Genomic DNA, 23,949 nt, shown 5'->3' on the forward strand with positions numbered 1-23,949 from the left:
CTCCTCAGCAAGCTCATCGTCACACTCCATGCCCATGACCATGTCATCTTTCTTTAAAGTGCTATTCAATTGTTACAGATTAACATAAGCCACCTCACTTGTAAGATCCAGCTCCTCATCCAGGGACATGTCGCTCATAAGATTGTCGATGCTCATTCTAGCGTAAACGTTTTTTGGAAAGAATAAAAACACTTTTTGGAAAAATTAACTGTAGCATTTTGGAAAAATTATCAACCACATTTGGAAAAATTAGCGTCTGACTTTGGAAAAAATTTAATCATTTATTGGAAAAGGAGGTGGGAAATCCAGTATACTGCCTTATAATTGTACTTACCTACAAACACAACAAACCCTCTTTGCAACAAGAAAAACCCCCAAAATGACATCAATGACAGCTATTGGTACACGGTGTTACGTGGAGTATCATCACTCGCCTAAAGCGTGGATGACCTCTGAGATCTTCTCGGTTTACATCAAAAAAATTGGATATTGGTTTTGGTCGAGAGGGTAGATAAGTGGCTATTCTTTCAAACAATGCCGCAGTGCATAAGTTGAAGTTTACGCCGGTTAACATGAAGTTGGTGTTTCTTCTTGAAAACACAACGAGTATACTATTGTTAGAAAATATTAGATCAAAATGTAAAAAAAAAATTCGTTCACAAATAAAAAAAAATTCGTTCACAAAGTAAAAAAATTAAGTTTATCTTCGGAAAAAAAATTAGCTTGCCACTTAAGTGTATCTATAGTTGACCTGTGATAACAGGCGTGGAAAATTTTAGTTGCGACGTCGACGTACATTTTTAACGTTTACTTCTTCATTTCTGGTTCTTGCTCTTCTCCGTTGGTTCTGGGAAACCTATACACGTCGAAATTATGGGCGAATGCCATTTCCAGTCCGAAGTGACCGAAAAATATCAACTATGTCCAAGCAAGGCTCCTTATCAAGATTCCACAGACGAGGAACAATTATATTTGTGTTATCAGTCATAGCTCTACAATTCTGATTTGCACATCTGTCACAAGAACAAAACAAAAATTATTCGATAAACAATTATAAACAAGTAAAATCAGCATACCTTAAGAGGCCATGGCTGATTCCACGAGGATTTTTTCTTCGTCTATGAGGGCGCAGGTTATCGGCCATCCGACACGTTTCAAGACTTTTACGTTCACAAGCTGGGCAATACTGACTTGCTCTAAATTCATCAATCAAGTACAACCTTTTTGCAGCTTTTTAAAGCAACCGACGGAATCCAAGGCCTCGGACCGCTCATAGAATCTTGTAATAGAAGATGACCAGTTACACATAACATAAACGGCTTCGAGACCAAACTGTTTATCTAGTTTTGAAATAAAATCCTCGTTTCCTTACTATGTTCATACATACGCAGATAGCCGCAATGTTCTGTGCAAGGGATGAGCAGTACGATGGTTGGTTCGGAAGTTGACTTAGTGCCTTTGGATGATGCCTGTCGTATTGGACCTGTTTTCAAGATACTGTTCAAATTCATCTCTATTCAAGGAATCATAATTAACCAAAAGCCTATCAGGGGCTCCTACTCTAGCGGGTTCCACTGCTTCACGGATTCTACCGTATTTTTTGATCTTTTCAAACTTGTCTTGGTACTTTTTGGTAAATCGAAACTTGTTCGAATTGTTTGCCGTTGAGTTTTCATGCACACAGAATAGCAAATCTCTTCGTCCCGGATCAATTGTAACACATTTTCCAACAGTTTCTTGAGCAATCTCTTGTGAAATGTACTGAATTGATTCAACCATAACAGCAAAACGAGCAGTATATCTGCTTTCACGATCCATTCTTTTCTTGATCACAGTTACACCTACTCCATCCGTTTGAATAGTTTCTCTAAACTAAAACTCTCCATTTTCGTGGTGTTTGAGTGCATCCGAGTTTAGGTTAATTACTTCACACCAAAGTGCTATCTTATCTTGACGATTGGTTCACCGACGACCAAGATTATTTTGACAAATTTTTTTTGACTCGATGGTTGTGTAGCAAGGAATCCAAGAACGGCGTAATGGGAAGGAATTTAACACAGGTACTTCTATATCAATAAATGATAAAGCTAGTTCGTAAAAAGTCCGCATATGTTCTGCTTTGGAATCGTAACAAATGCTATTCACACGAAATCGGTAGTCAACGGGATAACTGGTAAGGACAGGGCAAAGAATTGCAAGAGCGTTATTGTAGATAGGGTCCCCGAACTGCTCTCCGTTCAATACAAAATCTTGAGGTAACCTTCTAGCTTTAAGTTCCTCAAATCTTGTCGCCGGCTCAGTTTTTTCTCTGCATACTTCAGATTTTATCAGTGCATCATTTAATCTTTTAAGTCTTCTATAAGCAATTAATTCGGCTTTTCTTTGTCGAATACGAAGTAGATGATTGACAGCTTGTCCAAGATGACTTCCCAAACGCATATGAAAATTGTTGCTATAAGATGTAAAGATCTTTGCTCCTTCGATTAAATATGCTTGCTGACCATAGCGGAAATCTGGTAGAACAAAACCAGTGACCTCCAAATAGTCATCAGGATAAGGCTGCTCACATCAAACAAAATATATTGAGATCTTAAATAGGAGATGTACTAATATGGACAAGCGCTGTTTTTTTTTAAAAATGTTTTTTTTTGAAGGTCAATCTTTTTCCAAAACTGGTTTTTTAAAAAAATATAAAAAATAATAATAAATATTATCCTGGAACTACAGTGCATCTATTTTACAATGAACAATTTTTGGCTCCGATTTTTCAAAAAATATAAAAACTCTATCTCCTCGATGAATTCAACAGGTATCCAAAATCCGGCTCTATTACATTCTTTATTAGAGAGTTCTCCACAAACTAATAGAGCCGGATTTTTTTTTTCACACAAAATGTTTTACAGATGGCAAAACAAAATTGGCCATTTACAGTGGGGAGACCCAAAGGTGTCCGGGAGGTGTTTTACAGTGCAAAAATTCATAAAAATCCATTGGATTTATATCCCGGTTAAACATTTTCCCGCGATAAATTAGATTTCTCTGTCAAAAATATGAAAATCACCAGTCTAAAAATCCGACTTTTAAGTTCTGAAAATGTCCGTTTTAACGAAAATTGTTCATTGTAAAATAGATGCACTGTAGTGCAATTCGATTGTACTAAAATATCGGCAAGATGTTTTTTCGTTTGTTCCTGTTTTGCCTGTTCTTTTCTCCTTTTCTCTGTTTCAATTTAATTTCTCAATGAATTCTCAAACTCGCCAACAAATTTTTCTCCTCTTCGAAATGTAAAGACAACGACAAGCTGTTATTTATGCATTTAGTGATAGCATTGCTACCGAGAACCAAGAAATTGTAGACTTGTTGCACCTTACTGTCAGTAATGTGCATTTGCTTAGAGAACAGCAATTGCAGTACGACTTTTTTGCTGCCGATTTCTCGAGTGCATTTGGAATGGCTATTACTTCCTTGCCTTTGTTTATGACCGGGGCAATTATCACCAGAACGCGAACTGTCGGTGTGGGTGCCACAAGAGTGTCTGAAAGATACACTTTTTGAGAGGTACAACATCCGAACCTCAACGACGACGACAAAAACCTAGTAGATAGCTTCTGTGCCACATATCAAATGGGAAAAGACTCTTTCAATTGGCTTGTCAACAGGTTGTCTACTCATCCCGAATTTGATTTTAAGACACCTAACCACGTTCCTATCTACATTTAGATAGCTACCTGTCTTTTGAGAATGGCCAATTATCATCTTTGATATAGAAACATGTATGTCCTGTATGGTGTTTCGTATGGCAGCTATACCAATTTCACGAGGCCTAACGTGAAGGCCATGAAGGATGTGCTTAGCTATATGATTGATTGGTCTACCAATTCAGCCATGGTGAGTGCTATATCTGCTGGATTCCACAAAGGTTCTGGTGTGAGTATTCGTGATGCAACTGGTGCTATTCATGGCAAAAACGTTACCATTCATAAGTCAACTCCAGCGGCTTATGGAGCAGGGTTCCGTGACATAAAAAACAATTACACCATTAAACTTACCGCTGTTTGTGACGACACTTGAATGTTTACTTACATTCGCGTAGGAGACTCTGGTTAAATGACCAGTATAAATATGAGAGTTGGAAACTAATTTACTTTGAATACACTAGGCAGAGGTCACGATGCCTCAGCTTATAATTCCAGTGATATCAGCTGGAAGGTCATGAACAATCCTGGGCATTACTACAATAAAGGATTTTATTTTCTACGTGATTCAGCATATCCGACCATTGTCAATTTGGTTATACCATTCCCTGAAAGTGAATGTCTCCGGGTCCGCGCAAGAGGTTATTCAACTATTCGCTTTCAACCAGAAGAATGGCCATTGAAAGAACTTTTGGTAAGTTCGTTCATCGGCGGAGATTCACACAATTCCATATTTACGTGTATGATAATTTGGATATCAATAATATCCTCGGGTCGTGTGCTATTCCACACAATGCATGTAAGGCAAGAGGGGAGATAGGTTTCGATGGTGTGGTTCTTGAGCCTGCTGGTCTTGTAGCTGGAGAGCAGGGTGATACATGTGTTATCTGTAACAGTGCCCGCTTGCGCATCTTTAATGCAGCTTTTCCTTAAATTTGCTAAGAACTAAATTTTTTTAAAACAATACAAATTTATTTTTGAAAAAATGCCAAAAATATTTTAGTCGTTGTTTTGAGGTTTATGTTAATCGGACGAAGGTTAAGTGATTTCAAGCACGTCTGACAGAACAGGAGAAAACCGTCTGACACTGCCATCAATCGCCATGCGACTGGACAGAGGGGATGGAGGCAGTGTTCTTGGGGAAGGTGTTATTGGGAAAGATGTTCTTGCGGAAGGTGTTTTTTGGGAGGGTGCTGTTAAGGACGATGTTGCTGGTGATGGTGTTTTTGGCGTCGGTGTTTGTTGTAGGCGCTGTTGCTGCTGGCAGAGGTACTGTTGAACTGATAGTCATAGGCGTCAGAATACCATGGATATCAGGGCGGAAGTAGTGGCTGGTGTTGTTGGTGTAATTGTAGTCACCGTTCTCAAACGCATTGTAGCTGGTGGCGTTGTTGTTGCTTGAGCCGAAATCCCATTCATTACCATCAGCAACTGGCGCTAGATATCCAGACTGGCCTGCATCTACTCAGCGATGCGAGACTGCGCCTGGTTCCGTTTCCCCATGGAATCAAACTTCTCATAAAAAAACGTTGTCGAACAAGCAAGATGTCTATTGAACGTTCTACGCTCCGGCTCCCACGCTCAAAACGACTTGCCTCAATCTCATTCATAGAGGTGACCAGATGCTCGATCGTTCGGTTTACCGCTCTACCTTAACTGGCACCCCCACGAGTCTCACCCTCCCAGCACCATCGTTTTTAACAGGCTCTTACTCCTCTAGCACCGCAACTTCATTACGATTATCTATCGTCTCTCCAGCAAGAGAGGTATAGACAGTGTGTGGGATTACGGTGGGCATTTGACTGGTGGGGTTCTCTATCGCATCATGGTAAACCCAGTTTTCAATCGGTGCCGTACCCGTTGCATTGAACCTATCATTGCGATGTCATGAAACCAGCACGAAGAGCAGAACCAGTTAGACCCGATGCACTTAAAGGTCTTCTTCCCTTGGTGCTGTTGTTGGTGTTAAATGAGTGAAACAAGGGCACGGTACAACGCATTTCGTTCGGCTAGCGTACGAGTGGACTCCAACCGGTTCTTCTAAACAGCATACAATTCAATCAGAGCAAAGGTAATGGCTGAATTCCAGTTTGAGCGAGTCTAGCACTATCTGAAACTTAATAGTGGCAGCAGCATCCGTGGTATGAATATCCGTGGCATCAGCAGTGGCATTAGCAGTGGCAGTAGCAGGTGTAGCAGGGATACGGGAGCAGTATGCGGAAAGACGACAGGAACCTTTTCTTCTTCTCAAACTGTAGTAGCATGCGACGGTTGGTACCATAACCTGCACCATTATCTGTGACTTAAATAAATTGGAAATTGATAGCGTTATTCTTGTTGTTTTGATTGTTCATTTTAGAAAAGTTAACGTAAGGAAACAGTAATTAAAATTTTATTTTGTTTTTGGCATTTTAGTAGTTTATTTTAGGACCGATCATTTCTGGAGGCTTCACATTCGAAACCCATAGATTTTTTTAAGCAGTGAATTAATAAAAAATTATGGCGACATTATTTTTGAAAGAATTCAATTTAGAAAAACAAATTGATACGAAATTTGTTTTTAAAAAAACAAAAAACCAAAACGAAACTTGATTTTATAAGTACATCTCCTATTTAAGATCTCCATATATCTTGTTTGATGTGAGCAGCCTAAGTCATAAAAATCTGAGAATTCTGGTCCGTTATCCGTCAAGATCCAATAGGTTTGCGTACTCCGGTCCGTTATCCCTCAAAATCCGTTGACTTTAGGGTACTCCGGTCCGTTATCCCTCTAAATCCGTTGAATTCAGGGCACTCGGTCCGTTATCCGTTTTTATGCGATACTTTAGGGAATTCTGGTACGTTATCACTACAGATCCGACACTTACGGGTTCGCTGATTACATTTAACTAACAACCGAAATAGATTATAAACAATTCGAAACGGTTCAAGAATGGTTCAAGCATTCTAAGCTTGTATGGGATTATCATAGTTAATTTGACATATAAGGTAAGTCCCAAATCCTATCAGAACATCTTTAAACGTGCGTTGGATTTCAAAAACGTAAATACAGCGCCATCCAAAGTATCGTAATCGTTTAAAGTTTTCGTATTTTGTGTAATGACATCACATACTGATTCATAGGGAGACTTTCCAAACATTTTTATTTTTCTGTTTGTTGTTATTATTAAGTTATGGATCCGGTTAACAGCGCTTCATAGGTATATACACAACGAGTTGAAAACTTTAAATATTTCTTAAATTCTGCACCAAAAAGTAAATTCCCGTGTCAGAATTTTTTTAAAAAAAATAAAACTTTGCGATTGGGCGAAAAAACAAAATACGTGATCGAAGGCCAGATGTTACAAAATAAACAACTGTATGATGGTTTTGTGTACCTTGAAAACTACTTTAGCGTCTTTTATGGGGGTCAGGATAGCGATTCGTGCAGCTAAGCATTTTTATTGGATAACAAAATGGAAGAGACTTTTACTTTTTTTGAAAAAAGGACATGTAAAAAAAACAAAATGATTAGTTTCTTTCATTTTCTAACATTTTGAAATAACGATTAGTGTTATGGAGCCACCAGAAAGTACCTAACTTGCACTTGTTGATAAGAGAATACTTGACAGTGTCAATCTCAGTTTCCTGAGACATGTCAAGTAATTCCACCACAGTCAGTTTATACTTCAGCAAGTCCAAGATTTCTTCAGTTTTCTTGGTGTGGAGATTACCACCTTCGTCAGCTTGATAGACAGAAATGAGGCTACTGTCATCGTGAATCACGAAGGCTGGCCTGGGAACAAGTTCATGCACCTCAACAATAGCCTGATCGCCGCGACGTTTTACGACCTTTCCAAGCAGACGACGCGCCCCAAGAGAATCCAAGTCAACATCGAGAATAGCCGTCATGTTCAAAGCAATCTTCTTTCGAGCAATATATTCAGTACTGCCGAATTCCCGATTAGCTGAATAGTACATGTCCTCACTGTACCTATCGAACAACGCTTTGACCAGACTACCACGAGTTTTCATATCGTTATCCCAAACAAGACCCATCGCAATACTTCTCAGCTTTACCTCACGACGTTAATAAGAGCCAAATCACGAGAAGCGTTTTGTTTGTTGGTCTTCATGACAATTGCCCTAATGCGTTTGTTAAATTGCTCGTTCTTTTCAGTTGCGATAAGCACAGGAGAAGCAAATCGAAGACAATCCTCTACCAAATGGACTATCAAATGAGTCTTTAAACGATTACACAAAGGACCACCAGTTTTGGCGTATGGAATCGTAGCACCATTACATTGTTCATCAGAAAGACCATAGATCTCTTCAAAAGTAGTTGACTGGGCACTGATACAGTTGTCGTTGCTGTTGCTGGCTCTCCACGAGTACGTCGGTTACTGGGAAGAACGGTACGATCAAGGTTATCCAGAGCAATAACAGTATCATTAACGCATTGACGCAATAAATCGAGATAGGCAGAAACGTTGGTATGTATTTCACAGTTATAACACAATGAGTAAAGCTCAACAAGCTTGTCCAAAGTACTAATAACGTTATCCACTCGGTGGAATTGATCATTACGAATGTTGAGGAAATCAATGTGGTCACGAGCAACTCTGAGAACAATTGGGAGCATCTGAATCAAAAGTTTGAAGTCTCTTCCAAGAGAGCTTTTGTATCCTTTGAGATGCGTCGACAAATTGGTAAAAGCCTTAGACCCATACTATGCACACAAATAACTAATGCGATCAACCTGCTTCTTGTTGAAAAAGCAATCAGCCGCTTTGTTGAACGTGTATTTGATTAAACCGAGACATAGGCCATGCAGAATTTCTACCGATGTATCCTTGCTAGGATCCGAAGAAGACAACGTCAAAATCCTTTTGCCAGAGGTTTCCTTGAAGCCGAGGTCCATCAAGTTTTCGACCATGATATAATCACCCTGTCTGTTACGAACACGTATCGAGGAATCCGTACTATCCGAGTCATCGTTTGGAACTGACATGTGTTCTTCGGCCGTGGTAATTCTATTAGGATCAAAAGTATCAGCATGTCGACACCAGAAGCATTTTCTGCACGGATAAGTAGCTGTTGAAGCTTTCAAACAAGAAACCTCGGCATGACAAGGATTGTCAGCCTTGATAAACAAAAGAGGAGCAACAACAAAGACTTCTTCCTTGAAAATAGCATCAAACATCGGCAGACCAGTTTACAGTTTCTTCAAATCGGGGACAAGGGAAGGCAACTGTTCCATAGCAGTACGACGATTTGATCCATATATAAAAAATTGATTTAAATAATGATTGGCAACACTAAGAGGAACAGCGGCAGGATTCATCGACCACGAATCGAAACAATTCCATTTTGATGTGGAATTACCACTGGTATTATCAGAGAAAAGGTTGTACGGAATTACTCTAACGACCTGGTAGTTTGGCGAATTGGGATTTATGCTTCTTATACGTGATCTAATGGGCAGTGGACGCTTGTACTTATTACCAGTATCAATCATGTCATGATGAGCGCGAATCAATCGAGTATTAGCAACAACATCTCTAGGACAATGATAATCGTCACCATTTATATGTTGTAAGCTGGTAAATGCATCGAAGGATTCATGTTCGGCACGAAAGACATTATTGATGTCAAGGTCGGTTATGGGATAGTTGAGAAGGATGTCGTATAGACAGCACATTCCAAGCTTATTATCGGGTTAAATTGGATACAAATCAACGTTCACAACTTTTGATATTTGGAATATCTTGGCCACTTTAAAATATTGGCGATGACGAAGAGGAATATTGCTCTCAGACAGCAAAGAGACCATATCCCATACCCAGAGTTGAAGATTTGGACCAGTAATTATCGTGGGATGCTCAAACAATCTATCACAATTCCACTTTTCACCTTGACTTAGCTTGATTCGTTGGTTAGGTGTTCGATCAGGAAGATCTGACAGGAAACCAGACATACAGGGATTACCTACGAGAAGTCGCAAGTGTTCAGATACATTATTGAGAAACAAGTCAGGCTTTGATGCGACAACAACAGGAACAGCGGGTAACGTGCGATCGGACTTAAATGTTCCAAAATTTTAGACATTTTTTCAAGAGCTTCAGACGACTCAAAATTAAAGATATCAACTTCGACCTCCCCATTTATTGTAAGTAGATGTTTATGAACAAAAAATGGGGAGGTCGAAGTTGATATCTTTAATTTTGAGTCGTCTGAAGACTCTCAAAGTTGGTCGGTTTTTAAATTTTTTGGCTGGGACCTGGCTGTAGGAGGGAAATATTGAAAGAATATGGTCTATGTGTGTTAATAATTTAAATACCGATCCCAGTTAGTGTAACATACAACAACGAATAATATAGCGCCTACAGTTACTAAGTTTCTAGTATTTTCTGTCAAATTCTTTTGAATTTCCGGCTTTAGTCATAACAATCGGATTAATTTCGAAAAGATATTCAAAGACGTTCAGAAGGCCCAAAAATAAATATATTTGAAAACGGAAAGAAGGTCAATAATATTTATATGTTTAGGAACGATATTTGGGGAATTGGATTACTACTTTCCTTTTCAATTTGATTGCAAATGCATTGTTACTTTTTCGGTATTTATAAGAGAGGCGTAGTCTTAATTTTTTCCCTGGGTAAACAAAACCAGGCCTGAATGTCAGTCTTGAATGATCTTCAGAAGCTCGAAAAATTATCGGATCAAAAAACCCAAAGTAGATGCATACTAATATAACATACATTAATATTATTTGGGGTTCTTCAAACATTCTTATTATACGTTGTTCGTAAAAAAGTGACATTCTTGTTATCCGTCTATTTTAAACTCAAAATCAATCATCATTGGACAAATTATGAGACGTCTATGGTTATCAATCATTGCAGAGCCTTCAGAAGCTCCAAAAATAAAGATATCAAAAAAATAAAACTTGTGAAATGTTGTTAAAGCATATATTAACATTATTTGGGGAGACTTCAAGCAGCTTTTTATGTCATATACTAACATTTCGAACATGATGTAAAACAGGGATTTGATATTATTTATACTGCGACTCGGCAAAACTCGCGTTTAAATTTCTTGACCAGAAAAAAACCTTTTTTATTTTATTGTACTACATACTACATCAAAATGCCTGCACCTAGTAAAAGAACTTTAGCAAATCGCAATAGATTAAGAGATACAACTGGTAAAATTATGGAACAAACAGCTGAAACTGTCGAAGAAGATTGGATTGTCTGGGAAGAGGATACCAACGACCTTCTCAATCATACGGAGCGTATTGCCACACCAAAAAACATCAATGAAGCACTTTTCGATGATGGATCATCTTCCAAAAGACCTAGAAATGGTCATTACAATAAGACTTCAGCAGTAACCATTTGGAGAAAAAAAAAGCAAGCAAAGACTGTCGAACCTGCTAATACTATTTTGAATTTTGGTGTCACTATTTCTTACGACGCCCGCGCTGAAGAAAAAGAAGAGTACGTGGCTCATACCAAGAAAGAGCTTGAAAAAATTAGAGTTTTGTTCAAGAATATGCCAATTATTGCTAAGCCAGTAATGAACAAAACGCTCGATGGTAGTAACGTGGATTCATACAATCATATCCGCTATGTGTCTGTTCAGCAATACTTTCAAAACCGATTGGAAGGTTTGAAAAAACACGAGGCAGCTAAGAAATCAGCAAATTCTCTTTGGCCCAATTGCTCCAAATTTTACAGACATAAAGCAATTATCAAGTGGGCAAATGAATACCTTGAAAATTAAGTCTTGTCCAACCATAGTCAAGGTGTTCATGCTAAACGTGTCTCTTTCTTAGCTGATAACGACGTTAAGACCAAGGTTTTGGATATGATCAAGAAGACTACTGCCAATTACAGAACAGTAGATAATATTAAAAAATTTATCGACGAGGACGTTATTCCTGCCACTCTCGGTGTTACTGGAAGCGTTGGTAAAACTACGGTGGCCAGGTATCTTTACGAATGGGGCTATTCTTACCGTAAAAACAAAAAGGCTATTTTTTTCGATGGTCACGAGAGACCTGATGTCGTCGAATATAGACAAGCTTGGAGTAAACGCATGTTAAAATACATGGAGCGTTCTGAATTTTACCAAGGTGACAACCAAGAAGAGGTATTGGAACCTGTTTTGAAAGATGGTGAAAAGAAGAATGTTTTTGTAACCCACGATGAAAGCACTTTTTATGCAAACGATGGAAAAAGCGACTTCTGGCTTACTAGCGACGAAAACTACATTCGTAAAAATGGGCCTGGATCTTCCATCATGATCAGTGAGTTCCAGTGCCCTTGTCATGGAACGATGAAGAGTGGCGCTTGGACCTCAAGAAGGTACTTTAAGGCCGGTGGTGATAGAGAAGGTTGGTGGACCTATAAACACATGGTCGAGCAACTCAAAGATGACGCAATTGAGCTTTTTGAGCTGATCCATCCCAATTGCGTTGGTGTATTTTTGTTTGACAACAGCTCAAACCATTCCGCATTTGCTGAGGATGCTCTGGTTGCCTCAAGAATGACATTGAAGGAGAAGATATGGCCAGTAACTGAAAAATTTCAGTTTCGTCCTACGACAGTTACATTGACTAGCGGAGAGGTTTTACAGCAGGACTTTTTTTTTGAGAAGGTGAGTACCCTTAGAGACAGAAAGGGGAAAACAATTACTCGTAAAGCAAGGTACTTTAAAGGTAAATAATTGATTATGTTATAAAGCTAGGAGATAATTTATTTATTTTTTAATCAGGTATTCGCAATATTCTTGCTGAAAGAAAGCAATGGTTCGGTGCTGATTTAGAGGGGAAGGATTGGAAGGTGGATTGCAAGAATCCTTTCCCGGGCAGAAAATCTATGTGCTGTGCTAGGCATTTTTTAGCCAGTCGTCCAGATTTTCTTGCCCAAAAAACGGCGCTTCAAGAAACAGTGGAGAAGGCGGGTCACATCTTTGAACTCTACCCCAAGTACCATTGTGAATGTAATTGGATTGAGATGTATTGGGGTGGAGCTAAAAGAGAGGCTCGTCTTCATTGTGATTACACATTCAAATCACTTGAGGCCAAAATTCCCGGGTTTTTGAACAAGGCTGGAGATGTCGCCAAAATCAAACGGTATTTTCAGCGATGCATGAATTATATTGATGCCTACAGCAAGTGTGACGACGGTAGAGAGGTGGCTGGTGATGTTTACAAATTTGTAACCAAAAGTTACCTTTCACATCGAAAGGTAACTTTTGATGAAAACATTTAATAAACTTTTCTTTCTTCCTTTATTTTTGACTGAGTTTAAAGAGCTTCTATTTTCAAGGATCTTGGCATGTACAAGCCTACCTTCAGACATTTCAAAAAAAAAAAAAGGCACCATGTCACGATTTCGAAAATAAAAATATTGAAATGAAATTAAGGTTTGGAACATTTAAGTCCGATCGCACGTTACAGAAGCAGTTGTATCTGTTGTTGCAGCAGGAACAGTGGAAGGAGCAGAGGTATTGGCTGGAGCAGAGGTAGAGGCAGGAGCAGAGGTAGAGGCAGGAGCAGGAGCAGAGGCGTCAGCGGCTGTAGCAGTACCAGATGTGCTAGTTGATGTGGCAGGTTCAGTAGGTTCGACAAGAAGTCCGCCGTTATCATCTTTCGCACAATGGGGAGCATGAGGAAAACAAGGTATACAACTTTTCTTGGATTTGTGAAATCTGGAAACGCTGTGGGGAGTGGGATAACCACGGAAATCATAAATAACATCAGAAGGATCCAAAGCTAGTTGAGCTCTGTACTCTTTGATTGCAATTTCAGCCATATATTTACCAAAATCAAGAACTGATTTGATTTGGACTTCTGAATACTCAAAGCTACCAGACTTGAAGAAAAGAAGGGCATGCAATATGTATTCATTTTTGAAAGGATATGCTGGATTATCGTTGACATCACCACTCAAATCAAGATATTCATCATTACCACCATCACCACCATCACCACCATCACCACCATCACCACCATCACCATTAGAGCCGTTGTTGACGTCGTTAACAGGAACGGGAGGTTCATTAGATTCGCTATCATCATCAGATTCCCCTCCGTTGTTAAAATCATTGTTGAAATGGTCAAAGGCATTACCACCATCGAATTCTTCTTCACCATCATCACGCCCATCATCATCACCGTCACCATCATAATCATCATATTGATTTTCGTCAAATTTATTTGCAGGTTCAGACAATGGTTCGGCAGTGCGTTCAGGTTGGATTGGTCTAATGTATATTGATGTAAGTAATTTGAATATATTTAACAGCCTTAAATAACTTTACCTTTCAATGGACTCCATATCAGAACTACGAGATTCGCTTAGCGGGATAGTAGGTTGTTCGTCAGAGGTATTCCTAAAAATAATAATGATAAGTACAAACTGACTATTTTTAAATTGATGAAGACGCTCACTTACTGTTGTTGGATGTCATTGGCAGGTAGTGATCCTTGATTGGACTGAATCGCCTCCAGAAGTTCTAAGTGGTGTCCTGATCTTTGATGCACTTTAAAAGAGTGTCGATTAATTGTACTGTATTTACATAACACACACGTTTGCTCCTGAGGCTGTAAAGCAGGTTTTGCACGGAACCTATTTGTTCCAGGTGTTTTTTTCATAGTGCTTTAAAATTAAAGTAAGTTGTTTATAATAAAATAAAGAATTTTGATAAAGTGCACTCAGGGGATTGTGTTTGGTTTATATATCGTTCAGATCAAAAAATGTTTTTAATGCTTAGCTTATCCGGACATAAGCTGTCAATTTGATTGGTGCAATAATTTACAAACGTCATTGCGGAACGATATTTTGTCACGCAACCCAACTTTCTTAGGTCGCTTTTCTTTCTCTTACGTATTTGTTTTTAACCGTGGCGTGTCTTCACAAACGCGTGATTATTGCTTGTAATATTATGATGCTTATGAACAATGGTATGTGTCAGAAACAGAACAAGAACAGAAAGAAGACTACTTGGTGACACGAGAGTCAGAGTAAAAATGATAAATAAAGAAGTTTATTTCAGAGAAGGGGGAGGGGTTAGGACTAAGATGCAGAATAACGTTTTTCTAATAAATAACTAGCATCTATTTATACTATTTCTTATACATGGGGAAAGTTACGATGGGTTTAAATTATAGATTAACAAGGGACTTTACGGAACAGATATCATGAGCAGATTATTTGACAAGGATGAGTAATTGAGATTCGACGAGTAATAGCAGGCTGGATTTAGTTGACATTGAATAATTAGATGGTTCGGGGAATATCTCTGATTTGACACGGGCGGGAAAACTGGATTGGGATATGAAGTAATAGATGATCGGAAAAAGGTTTACTAAGGTTGAGTCAGACAAGAGGCGGGAAATATATTGGAATACAGATTGGTGGTAGGTTTTACAAGGAATTCAGGAAGCGGGCAAGATATACAGATATGATTTTGGGTACAAGGTTTTACAGGGAGTTTGGTAGCGGACAAGGTATACTGATATTATTTTGGGTACAAGGTTTTACAGGGAGTTTGGTAGCGGACAAGGTATACTGATATTAGATTTTAGGACAAGGTTTCACAAGGGTTTAAAATCAAGGCATGATCTAGGACATGATGAAATGAGTTCATGACAGTATGTCATAGAACATATGTCTTAACAATACTATCATAAGGTATTCTACTAATTCTTCTCTCACAGTCAATTTAATCAAAGTCAAACGCGAAAAAGGTAGCTATTTCAGGACTTATGCAATAATATAATCTTCTATCCCCTTTTACTTTCAGGATGTGTATCTATAAAGGTATACTTTATTCTGTACTGTGCTTCCCTGTAATAATATATCATTAACAAACGCCTTTTTATTTTTTTACAGTCTCTTTTCTCTTTGAAATACCGTAATTAATATCTTGGTGATTATTTCACATCCTAAACTAATACATAACGCGTTTCATTTGTCATAAGATATATAGCGTAAAGCTTCGTACAAGGTACTATAATTTTAATGTTAATCATTATCCGTTTTACTAAACACATTATTCACTTTATAAATTAGCTCGTGATACTGCTTAAGCACGGATAAAATGTAAGTACAACATCTACCACAGACACTTGAATATCACATTAATACCTTTTTCCGTAGCTTCAGCTCAAACATAATCAGTTTTGCGTGGGTTTTCTAGCTTGAATTCACTGTCTGCTATACGTGTCATACGTGGCCTGTCTGGGCTACGTGGTCTGCCCTGTCTGTCAAGGCTGAATAGCCTGCCTGGTCGGCCTGCGTAGCCCCGATGGGAAACAGGCGCTTTCTGCCGGTTTCTGATTTTGTGGGCCAATTTTTTATATAAATAAATTTCGCTTTTTAAGGCAATTTTAAAAAAAAACTATTTTCGTGTTTTGTATTTGTATTTTATTGTTTTATTTGTACAGCAAGGAAACGTAAACAAAACCCCAAAACCAAAAAGGAAACACTTTTCATATCTATTTTTACTTTTTTTTTTGGGAAAAAAATGGTCTTGAAATTTTAAAGCTTACACTTGGTTGTGTAAGGAAACAGTAATAAAAATTTTATTTTGTATTTTGGCATTTTAGTAGTCCATTTTAGGACCGTTTATTTCTGGAGGCTTCACATTCCAAGCCCACAAATTTGTCATTTTTAAGCGGTATATTAATAATAGATTAATAATAAAAAAATATGACAACATTATTTTTGACAGAATTCAATTTAGGAAAAAAATATTGATAAAAAAACATTTTTTAAAAAAAAAACGGAGCTTGTCTGTATTAGTACATCTCCTATTTAAGATCTCAATATATTTTGTTTCATGTCAGCAGCCTAAATCTTACAAATCTGAGAATTCTAGTCCGTTATCCGTCAAGATCCAATAGGTTTGAGTACTCTGGTCCGTTATCCCTCAAAATCCGTTGATTTCAGGGTACTCCGGTCCGTTATCCCTGCCAATCCGTTGACTTTAGGGTACTCCGGTCCGTTATCCCTCAAAATCCGTTGAATTCAGGGTAATCCGGTCCGCTATCCGTTGTTATGCGATACTTCAGGTAATTCTGGTAGTTATCAATACTGATCCGACACTTACGGGTTCACTGATTACGTTTAAATAACAACCTAAATAGATTATAAGTAATTGGAAACGGTTCAAAAATGGTTCAAGCATTCTAAGCTTGTATGGGAATTATCTTAGTTAATTTCACATATAAGATAAGTCGCAAATCATATCGGAACGTCCTTAAACGTGCGTTGTATTTCAAAAATATATATACAGTGACCTCTAAACTATCCTAACTGTTTGAGGTTATTGTATTTTGTAACGACATCACATACTCATATCATAGGGACACTTTGGGAACATTTTCTATTTTCTGTCTTTTGTTATTATTAAGTTATTGATCTGGTTAAAAGCGCTTCATAAAAAATGTATAAGCTATTATCACTCTTATAAGATATTAAACTCTTCTTTTTTATAACCTTTACTGGAATATTTTTTATCCCAAACATGTCACACATTTTTTAGTCTATCACATTTTTATTTCGTCCAATGCTGCTCTAATCGTATCATTGCTTTGGAGACTGCTTTAAGTAATGGTGTAATTAACGGAGCTATAAACAGAATTAATCAAGACGACTTGTTCAAATTAGTGGGCCGGTGAGGAGTGGAGCGGGGCAAGAGCGGAACAGAATAATTATTAAGGTGAGGACCAAAGAAACAGGCATTATATCAATTAGTATTAACATATATAAAATGGATGAGAGTAGAAAAAGTTTAATTCAAAAAAAAAAAGAAAAAACAGATAAGATCTTGAATACAGAAATAGAATTAAATAGACATGACTACAATACCCGAGGAGTGTGTGGTGACCTAGCAAGAATATAGCCATATTAGAGCTGACAAAGGTTTATCCATGCTAATAGCATTTGTGATATAAGCTTTACAATAAATGTCATAGTAAGAACTATAAGGATATTACAGCGCAAGTCCAATTTAGTACGTCCGAGAAATAATTAAAATATTGTTTAAAGCAAGGAGATTTAAAAAAACTTCACATTTATTAGAACAAGACTAAAGTAGTACTATGTAATAATCGTATACATTTTTGGTTGATCTAGGACAACTTCAAGACAGCGCTTGAGACATGAACACAGCCGACAGTCTTTTATATAAATACTGGTACATTTCGTTTATTATTAAAAGACAATCTTATAGACAGTCTCAAACTACTCAGGTAGTCTTTTTATAATTTTACTTTACCTTAAAACATAACATTTAGTAAGGAGTACGATACAAATTTGCCGCTGTGTATTCCAAGTATATGTTCAAATATTTGAAAGGGTAATCATGAGTTCAAAAAGTTAGTGGTAACATGATAGAAACCCCAAAAGCCGTCAATCCTAAATTTCTAGACCATCGAAAGAAGTGAAATACACTTGAAATACGTATCCAGCAAAGGGAAAATTAATGGATGAGGTATTAAAGATAATTCCTCACTATTAAACCAAGAAAATAACAATATCAACAAATATTATTTTTCTGACACATTTTTAAACATCGTACATTCTACAGATTGCTAAACAACCGTTTCTTACGCCGCTAACAAAATTTATAGAAACAAAAAAAATTAATTTCGTCTGAAGCCGAAAGCTGTTAGAAAAAAGGAACTACAAGACAAGGATAAAAATATATTTCTTAAAAGTGGAAAACAATTTATAAAGATGTGCAAATAGTTTTAATAGCTTAAGGGCCCTCGCAAGCACATCAAACTATTTTTTAAAGATCCCGATTAAGGACATTAATTTTTTTTTTTTTTTGTGAAAGGTTACAGTTTTTCCAAATAGAATCTTTTAAAATTTTAATAATATATGGACGATTAATAACAACATTGAATATTTTCAGTGCTAAAAAATCCGAATTGTCCAAACGAAGAATTAAAATCTGCAGGCCCCAAAAACCTTCTATCAGATTATTTAATGTCCAAATCCGATTACTGAAATCACGAATGTTGTTTTATTTTTCAATAAGAGCCTTTTATTTTGATCGATTTACTTTTTTTTTACCATCTCTATTTTATTTTACGGATATGAGTTTCCAAAATTATTCAAGTGCTGACTTCATCAATGGCCAACGCCCAAACCCTCCTGTGGTAAGAGGCCGACCCAGAGTAAACCCTCCGTTTGCTGCACAGATTCCCACTGACGTACCTGTACCTACCCCTTCTTCTGTACCTGCACCATCTTCCGAACATGTTCCTTCTGCTGGTCCTGTTCCTTCTGCTGGTCCTGTTCCTGCTACCGAGCAAGCTCCTCCTCCTGCTGCTGATCCAGTTTCTGCTGCCGATTCCGTACCAGAGCCTAACACCAACCTTAACTGGGATTCACCAAGCACACATGTATTGATTGAAATTTTTCCTGCGTATCTTGTTGAAGCGGGTGTGACTAGCTCAAGTGAGGCAAAGGAGCTTTAATCCAAAAGACAGAAAAAGCCTTCAATGACAACGCAGCCGTCAATGGCCGAAGAGACATCTGTGCCATGACCACTAAATGGCATGCTCTTCATGCTAAGTATCGAAGCAGACGAGACGATGCTAATTCTACTGGTAGTGCACCTCCTCAACACTGGGAGTTTCATGATTTGATGGAGCAGGCAACAATACCAATGCCAACTACAAACCCGCCTGTTACATACAGCTCCCATTCCCGAGAAACTGTGGACAACCGTGGTGATTATGCCACTACACAACCAGTTGAAAACTTTAAATATTTCTTAAATTCTGCACCAAAAGTAAATTCCCGTGTCAGAATTTTTTTTTAAAAAAATAAAACTTTGCGATTGGGCGAAAAAACAAAATACGTGATTGAAGGCCAGATGTTATGAAATAAACAACTGAATGAAGGTTTTGTGCACCTTGAAAACTACTTTAGCGTCTTTTATGGGGGTCAGGATAGCGATTCGTGCAGCTAAGCATTTTTATTGGATAACAAAATGGAAGAGATTTTTTTTTTGAAAAAATGACATGTAAAAAAAAACAAAATGATTAGTTTCTTTCATTTTCTAAAATTTTGAAATAACGATTAGTGTTATGGAGCCACCAGAAAGTACCGAACTTGCACTTGTTGATAAGAGAATATTGACAGTGTCAATCTCAGTTTCCTGAGACATGTCAAGTAATTCCACCACAGTCAGTTTATACTTCAGCAAGTCCAAGATTTCTTCAGTTTTCTTGGTGAGGAGATTACCACCTTCGTCAGCTTGATAGACAGAAATGAGGCTACTGTCATCGTGAATCACGAAGGCTGGCCTGGGAACAAGTTCATACACCTCAACAATAGCCTGATCGCCGCGAAGTTTTACCACCTTTCCAAGCAGACGACGCCCCAAGAGAATCCAAGTCAACATCGAGAATAGCCGTCATTTAAAGCAATCTTCTTTCCAGCAATATATTCAGTACTGCCGAATTCCCGATTAGCAGAATAGTACATGTCCTCACTGTACCTATCGAACCACGCTTTGACCAGACTACCACGAGTTTTCATACCGTTATCCCAAACAAGACCCATCGCAATACTTCTCAGCATTACCTCACGACCGTTAATAAGAGCCAAATCACGAGAAGGGTTTTGTTTGTTGGTCTTCATGACAATTGCCCTAATGTGTTTGTTGAATTGCTCGTTCTTTTCAGTTGCGAGAAGCACAGGAGAAGCAAATCGAAGACAATCCTCTACCAAATGGACTATCAAATGAGTCTTTAAACGATTACACAATGGACCACCAGTTTTGGCGTATGGAATCGTAGCACCATTAGATTGTTCACCAGAAAGACCATAGATCTCTTCAGAAGTAGTTTGACTGGGCACTGATGCAGTTGTCGTTGCTGTTGCTGGCTCTCCACGAGTACGTCGGTTACTGGGAACAACGGTACGATCAAGGTTATCCAGAGCAATAACAGTATCATCAACGGATTGACGCAATAAATCGAGATAGGCAGAAAAGTTGGTATGTATTTCACAGTTATAACACAATGAGCAAAGCTCACCAAGCTTGTCAAAAGTACTAATAACGTTATCCATTCGGTGGAATTGATCATTACGAAGGTTGAGGAAATCAATGTGGTCACGAGCAACTCTGAGAACAATTGGGAGCATCTGAATCATAAGTTTGAAGTCTCTTCCAAGAAAGCTTTTGTATCCTTTGAGATGCGTCGACAAATTGGTAAAAGCCTTAGACCCATACTTTGCACACAAAATACTAATGCGATCAACCTGCTTCTTGTTGAAAAAGCAATCAGCAGCTTTGTTGAACGTGTATTTGATTAAACCGAGACATAGGCCATGCAGAATTTCTACCGGTGTATCCTTGCTAGGATCCCAAGAAGACAACGTCAAAAGCCTTTTGCCAGCAGTTTCCTTGAAGCCGAGGTCCATCAAGTTTTCGACCATGATATAATCACCCTGTCTGTTACGAACACGTATCGAGAAATCAGTACTATCCGAGTCATCGCTTGGAAATAAACTCATCCAGTGACCTTTTTCTCTTGGAACTGACATGTGTTCTTCGGCCGTGGTAATTCTATTAGGATCAAAAGCATCAGCATGTCGACACCAGAAGCATTTTCTACACGGATAAGTAGCTGTTGAAGCTTTCAAACAAGAAACCTCGGCATGACGAGGATTGTCAGCCTTGATAAACAAAAGAGGAGCAACAACAAAGACTTCTTCCTTGAGAATAGCATCAAACATCGGCAGACCAGTTTCCAGTTTCTTTAAATCGGGGACAAGGGAAGGCAACTGTTCCATAGCAGTATGGCGATTTGATCCACATAAAAAATTGATTCAAATAATGATTGGCAACACTAAGAGGAACAGCGGCAGGATTCATCGACCACGAATCGAAACAATTCCATTTTGATGTGGAATTACCACTGGTATCATCAGAGAAAAGGTTGTACGGAATTACTCTAACGACCTGGTAGTTTGGCGAATTGGGATTTATGCTTCTTATACGTGATCTAATGGGCAGTGGACGCTTGTACTTATTACCAGTATCAATCATGTCATGATGAGCGCGAATCAATCGAGTATTAGCAACAACATCTCTAGAACAAAGATAATCGTCACCATTTATTTGTTGTAAGCTGGTAAATGCATCGAAGGATTCATGTTCGGCACGAAAGACATTATTGATGTCAAGGTCGGTTATGGGACAGTGGAGAAGGATGTCGTATAAACAGCACATTTCAAGATTATTATCGGTTTAATTGGATACAAATCAACGTTCACAACTTTTGATATTTGGAATATCTTGGCCACTTTAAAATAATGGCGATCACGAAGAGGAATATTGCTCTCAGACAGCAAAGAGACTTATCCGATACCCAGAGTTGAAGATTTGGACCAGTAATTATCATGGGATGCTCAAACAATCTATCACAATTCCACTTTTCACCTTGACTTAGCTTGATTCGTTGGTTAGGTGTTCGATCAGGAAGATCTGACAGGAAACCAGACATACAGGGATTACCTACGAGAAGTCGCAAGTGTTCAGATACATCATTGAAACAAGTCAGGCTTTGATGCGACAACAACAGGAACAGCGGGTGCAGAAGCAGTTGTATTTGTTGCAGCAGGATCAGTGGCAGGAGCAGAGGTATTGGCAGAGCAGAGGTAGGCAGGAGCAGAGGTAGAGGCAGGAGCAGAGGTAGAGGCAGGAGCAGGAGCAGAGGCGTCAGCTGCTGTAGCAGTACCAGATGTGCTAGTTGATGTGGCAGGTTCAGTAGGTTCGACAAGAAGTCCGCCGTTATCATCTTTCGCACAATGGGGAGCATGAGGAAAACAAGGTATACAACTTTTCTTGGATTTGTGAAATCTGGAAACGCTGTGGGGAGTGGGATACCACGGAAATCATAAATAACATCAGAAGGATCCAAAGCTAGTTGAGCTCTGTACTCTTTGATTGCAATTTCAGCCATATATTTACCAAAATCAAGAACTGATTTGATTTGGACTTCTGAATACTTAAAGCTACCAGACTTGAAGAAAAGAAGGGCATGCATTATGTATTCATTTTTGAAAGGATATGCTGGATTGTCGTTGACATCACCACTCAAATCAAGATATTCATCATACCATCATCACCACCATCACCATTAGAGCCGTTGTTGACGTCGTTAACAGGAACGGGAGGTTCATTAGATCGCTATCATCATCAGATTCCCCTCCGTTGTTAAAATCATTGTTGAAATGGTCAAAGGCATTACCACCATCGAATTCTTCTTCACCATCATCACGCCCATCATCACCGTCACCATCATAATCATCATATGATTTTCATCAAATTCATTTGCAGGTTCAGACAATGGTTCGGCAGTGCGTTCAGGTTGGATTGGTCTAATGTATATTGATGTAAGTAATTTGAATATATTTAACAGCCTTAAATAACTTTACCTTTCAATGGACTCCATATCAGAACTACGAGATTCGCTTAGCGGGATAGTAGGTTGTTCGTCAGAGGTATTCCTAAAAATAATAATGATAAGTACAAACTGACTATTTTTAAATTGATGAAGACGCTCACTTACTGTTGTTGGATGTCATTGGCAGGTAGTGATCCTTGATTGGACTGAATCGCCTCCAGAAGTTCTAAGTGGTGTCCTGATCTTTGATGCACTTTAAAAGAGTGTCGATTAATTGTACTGTATTTACATAACACACACGTTTGCTCCTGAGGCGGTAAAGCAGGTTTTGCACGGAACTTATTTGTTCCAGGTTTTTTTTCATAGTGTTTTAAAATTAAAGTAAGTTGTTTATAATAAAATAAAGAATTTTGATAAAGTGCACTCTGGGGATTGTTTGTTTTATATATCGTTCAGATCAAAAAATGTGTTTAATGCTTAGCTTATGCGGACATAAGCTGTCAATTTGATTGGTGCAATAATTTACAAACGTCATTGCGGAACGATATTTTGTCACGCAACCCAACTTTCTTAGGTCGCTTTTCTTTCTCTTACGTATTTTTTTTAACCGTGGCGTGTCTTCACAAACGCGTGATTATTGCTTGTAATATTATGATGCTTATGAACAATGGTATGTCATAGAACATCTGTCTTAACAATACTATCATAAGGCATTCTACTATATTTTCTCACAGTCAATTTAATCAAAGTCAAACGCGAAAAAGGTAGCTATTTCATGACTTATGCGATAATATAATCTTCTATCCCCTTTTACTTTCAAGATGT

General features: G+C 38.2%; 4 protein-coding genes across 4 annotated transcripts; all 4 read right to left on the bottom strand.

Moving 5' to 3' along the window:
- Positions 1-871: 871 nt before the first annotated feature.
- Positions 872-1,219, bottom strand: EV154DRAFT_427204 (uncharacterized protein; the record flags this gene model as incomplete). The annotated part of the gene is made up of 2 exons (XM_051596343.1): positions 872-1,013; positions 1,077-1,219. Coding segments are annotated over 2 exons (285 nt in total), but the record flags the coding sequence as incomplete, so codon positions are not given.
- Positions 1,220-1,986: 767 nt separating this feature from the next.
- On the bottom strand, positions 1,987-2,181 carry EV154DRAFT_392083 (uncharacterized protein; the record flags this gene model as incomplete). Its single annotated transcript, XM_051595127.1, has 1 exon — positions 1,987-2,181. A coding segment is annotated over one exon (195 nt), but the record flags the coding sequence as incomplete, so codon positions are not given.
- A 5,024-nt stretch (positions 2,182-7,205) lies between these two features.
- On the bottom strand, positions 7,206-9,651 carry EV154DRAFT_573825 (uncharacterized protein; the record flags this gene model as incomplete). The annotated part of the gene is made up of 6 exons (XM_051606409.1): positions 7,206-7,692; positions 7,755-7,918; positions 7,978-8,316; positions 8,434-8,856; positions 8,914-9,381; positions 9,451-9,651. The coding sequence occupies 6 exons, from the start codon at positions 9,649-9,651 to the stop codon at positions 7,206-7,208; spliced, it is 2,082 nt and encodes a 693-aa protein (XP_051453966.1).
- A 10,020-nt stretch (positions 9,652-19,671) lies between these two features.
- Positions 19,672-23,462, bottom strand: EV154DRAFT_520856 (uncharacterized protein; the record flags this gene model as incomplete). The annotated part of the gene is made up of 12 exons (XM_051602855.1): positions 19,672-19,824; positions 19,848-20,008; positions 20,110-21,499; positions 21,564-21,846; positions 21,978-22,055; positions 22,076-22,162; positions 22,272-22,561; positions 22,624-22,790; positions 22,838-22,907; positions 23,017-23,098; positions 23,156-23,227; positions 23,290-23,462. Coding segments are annotated over 12 exons (2,928 nt in total), but the record flags the coding sequence as incomplete, so codon positions are not given.
- Positions 23,463-23,949: the final 487 nt, after the last annotated feature.

Source organism: Mucor mucedo (genome assembly GCF_025094135.1).
Source record: "Mucor mucedo strain NRRL 3635 chromosome Unknown EV154scaffold_104, whole genome shotgun sequence".
Lineage (NCBI taxonomy): Eukaryota > Fungi > Mucoromycota > Mucoromycetes > Mucorales > Mucoraceae > Mucor > Mucor mucedo.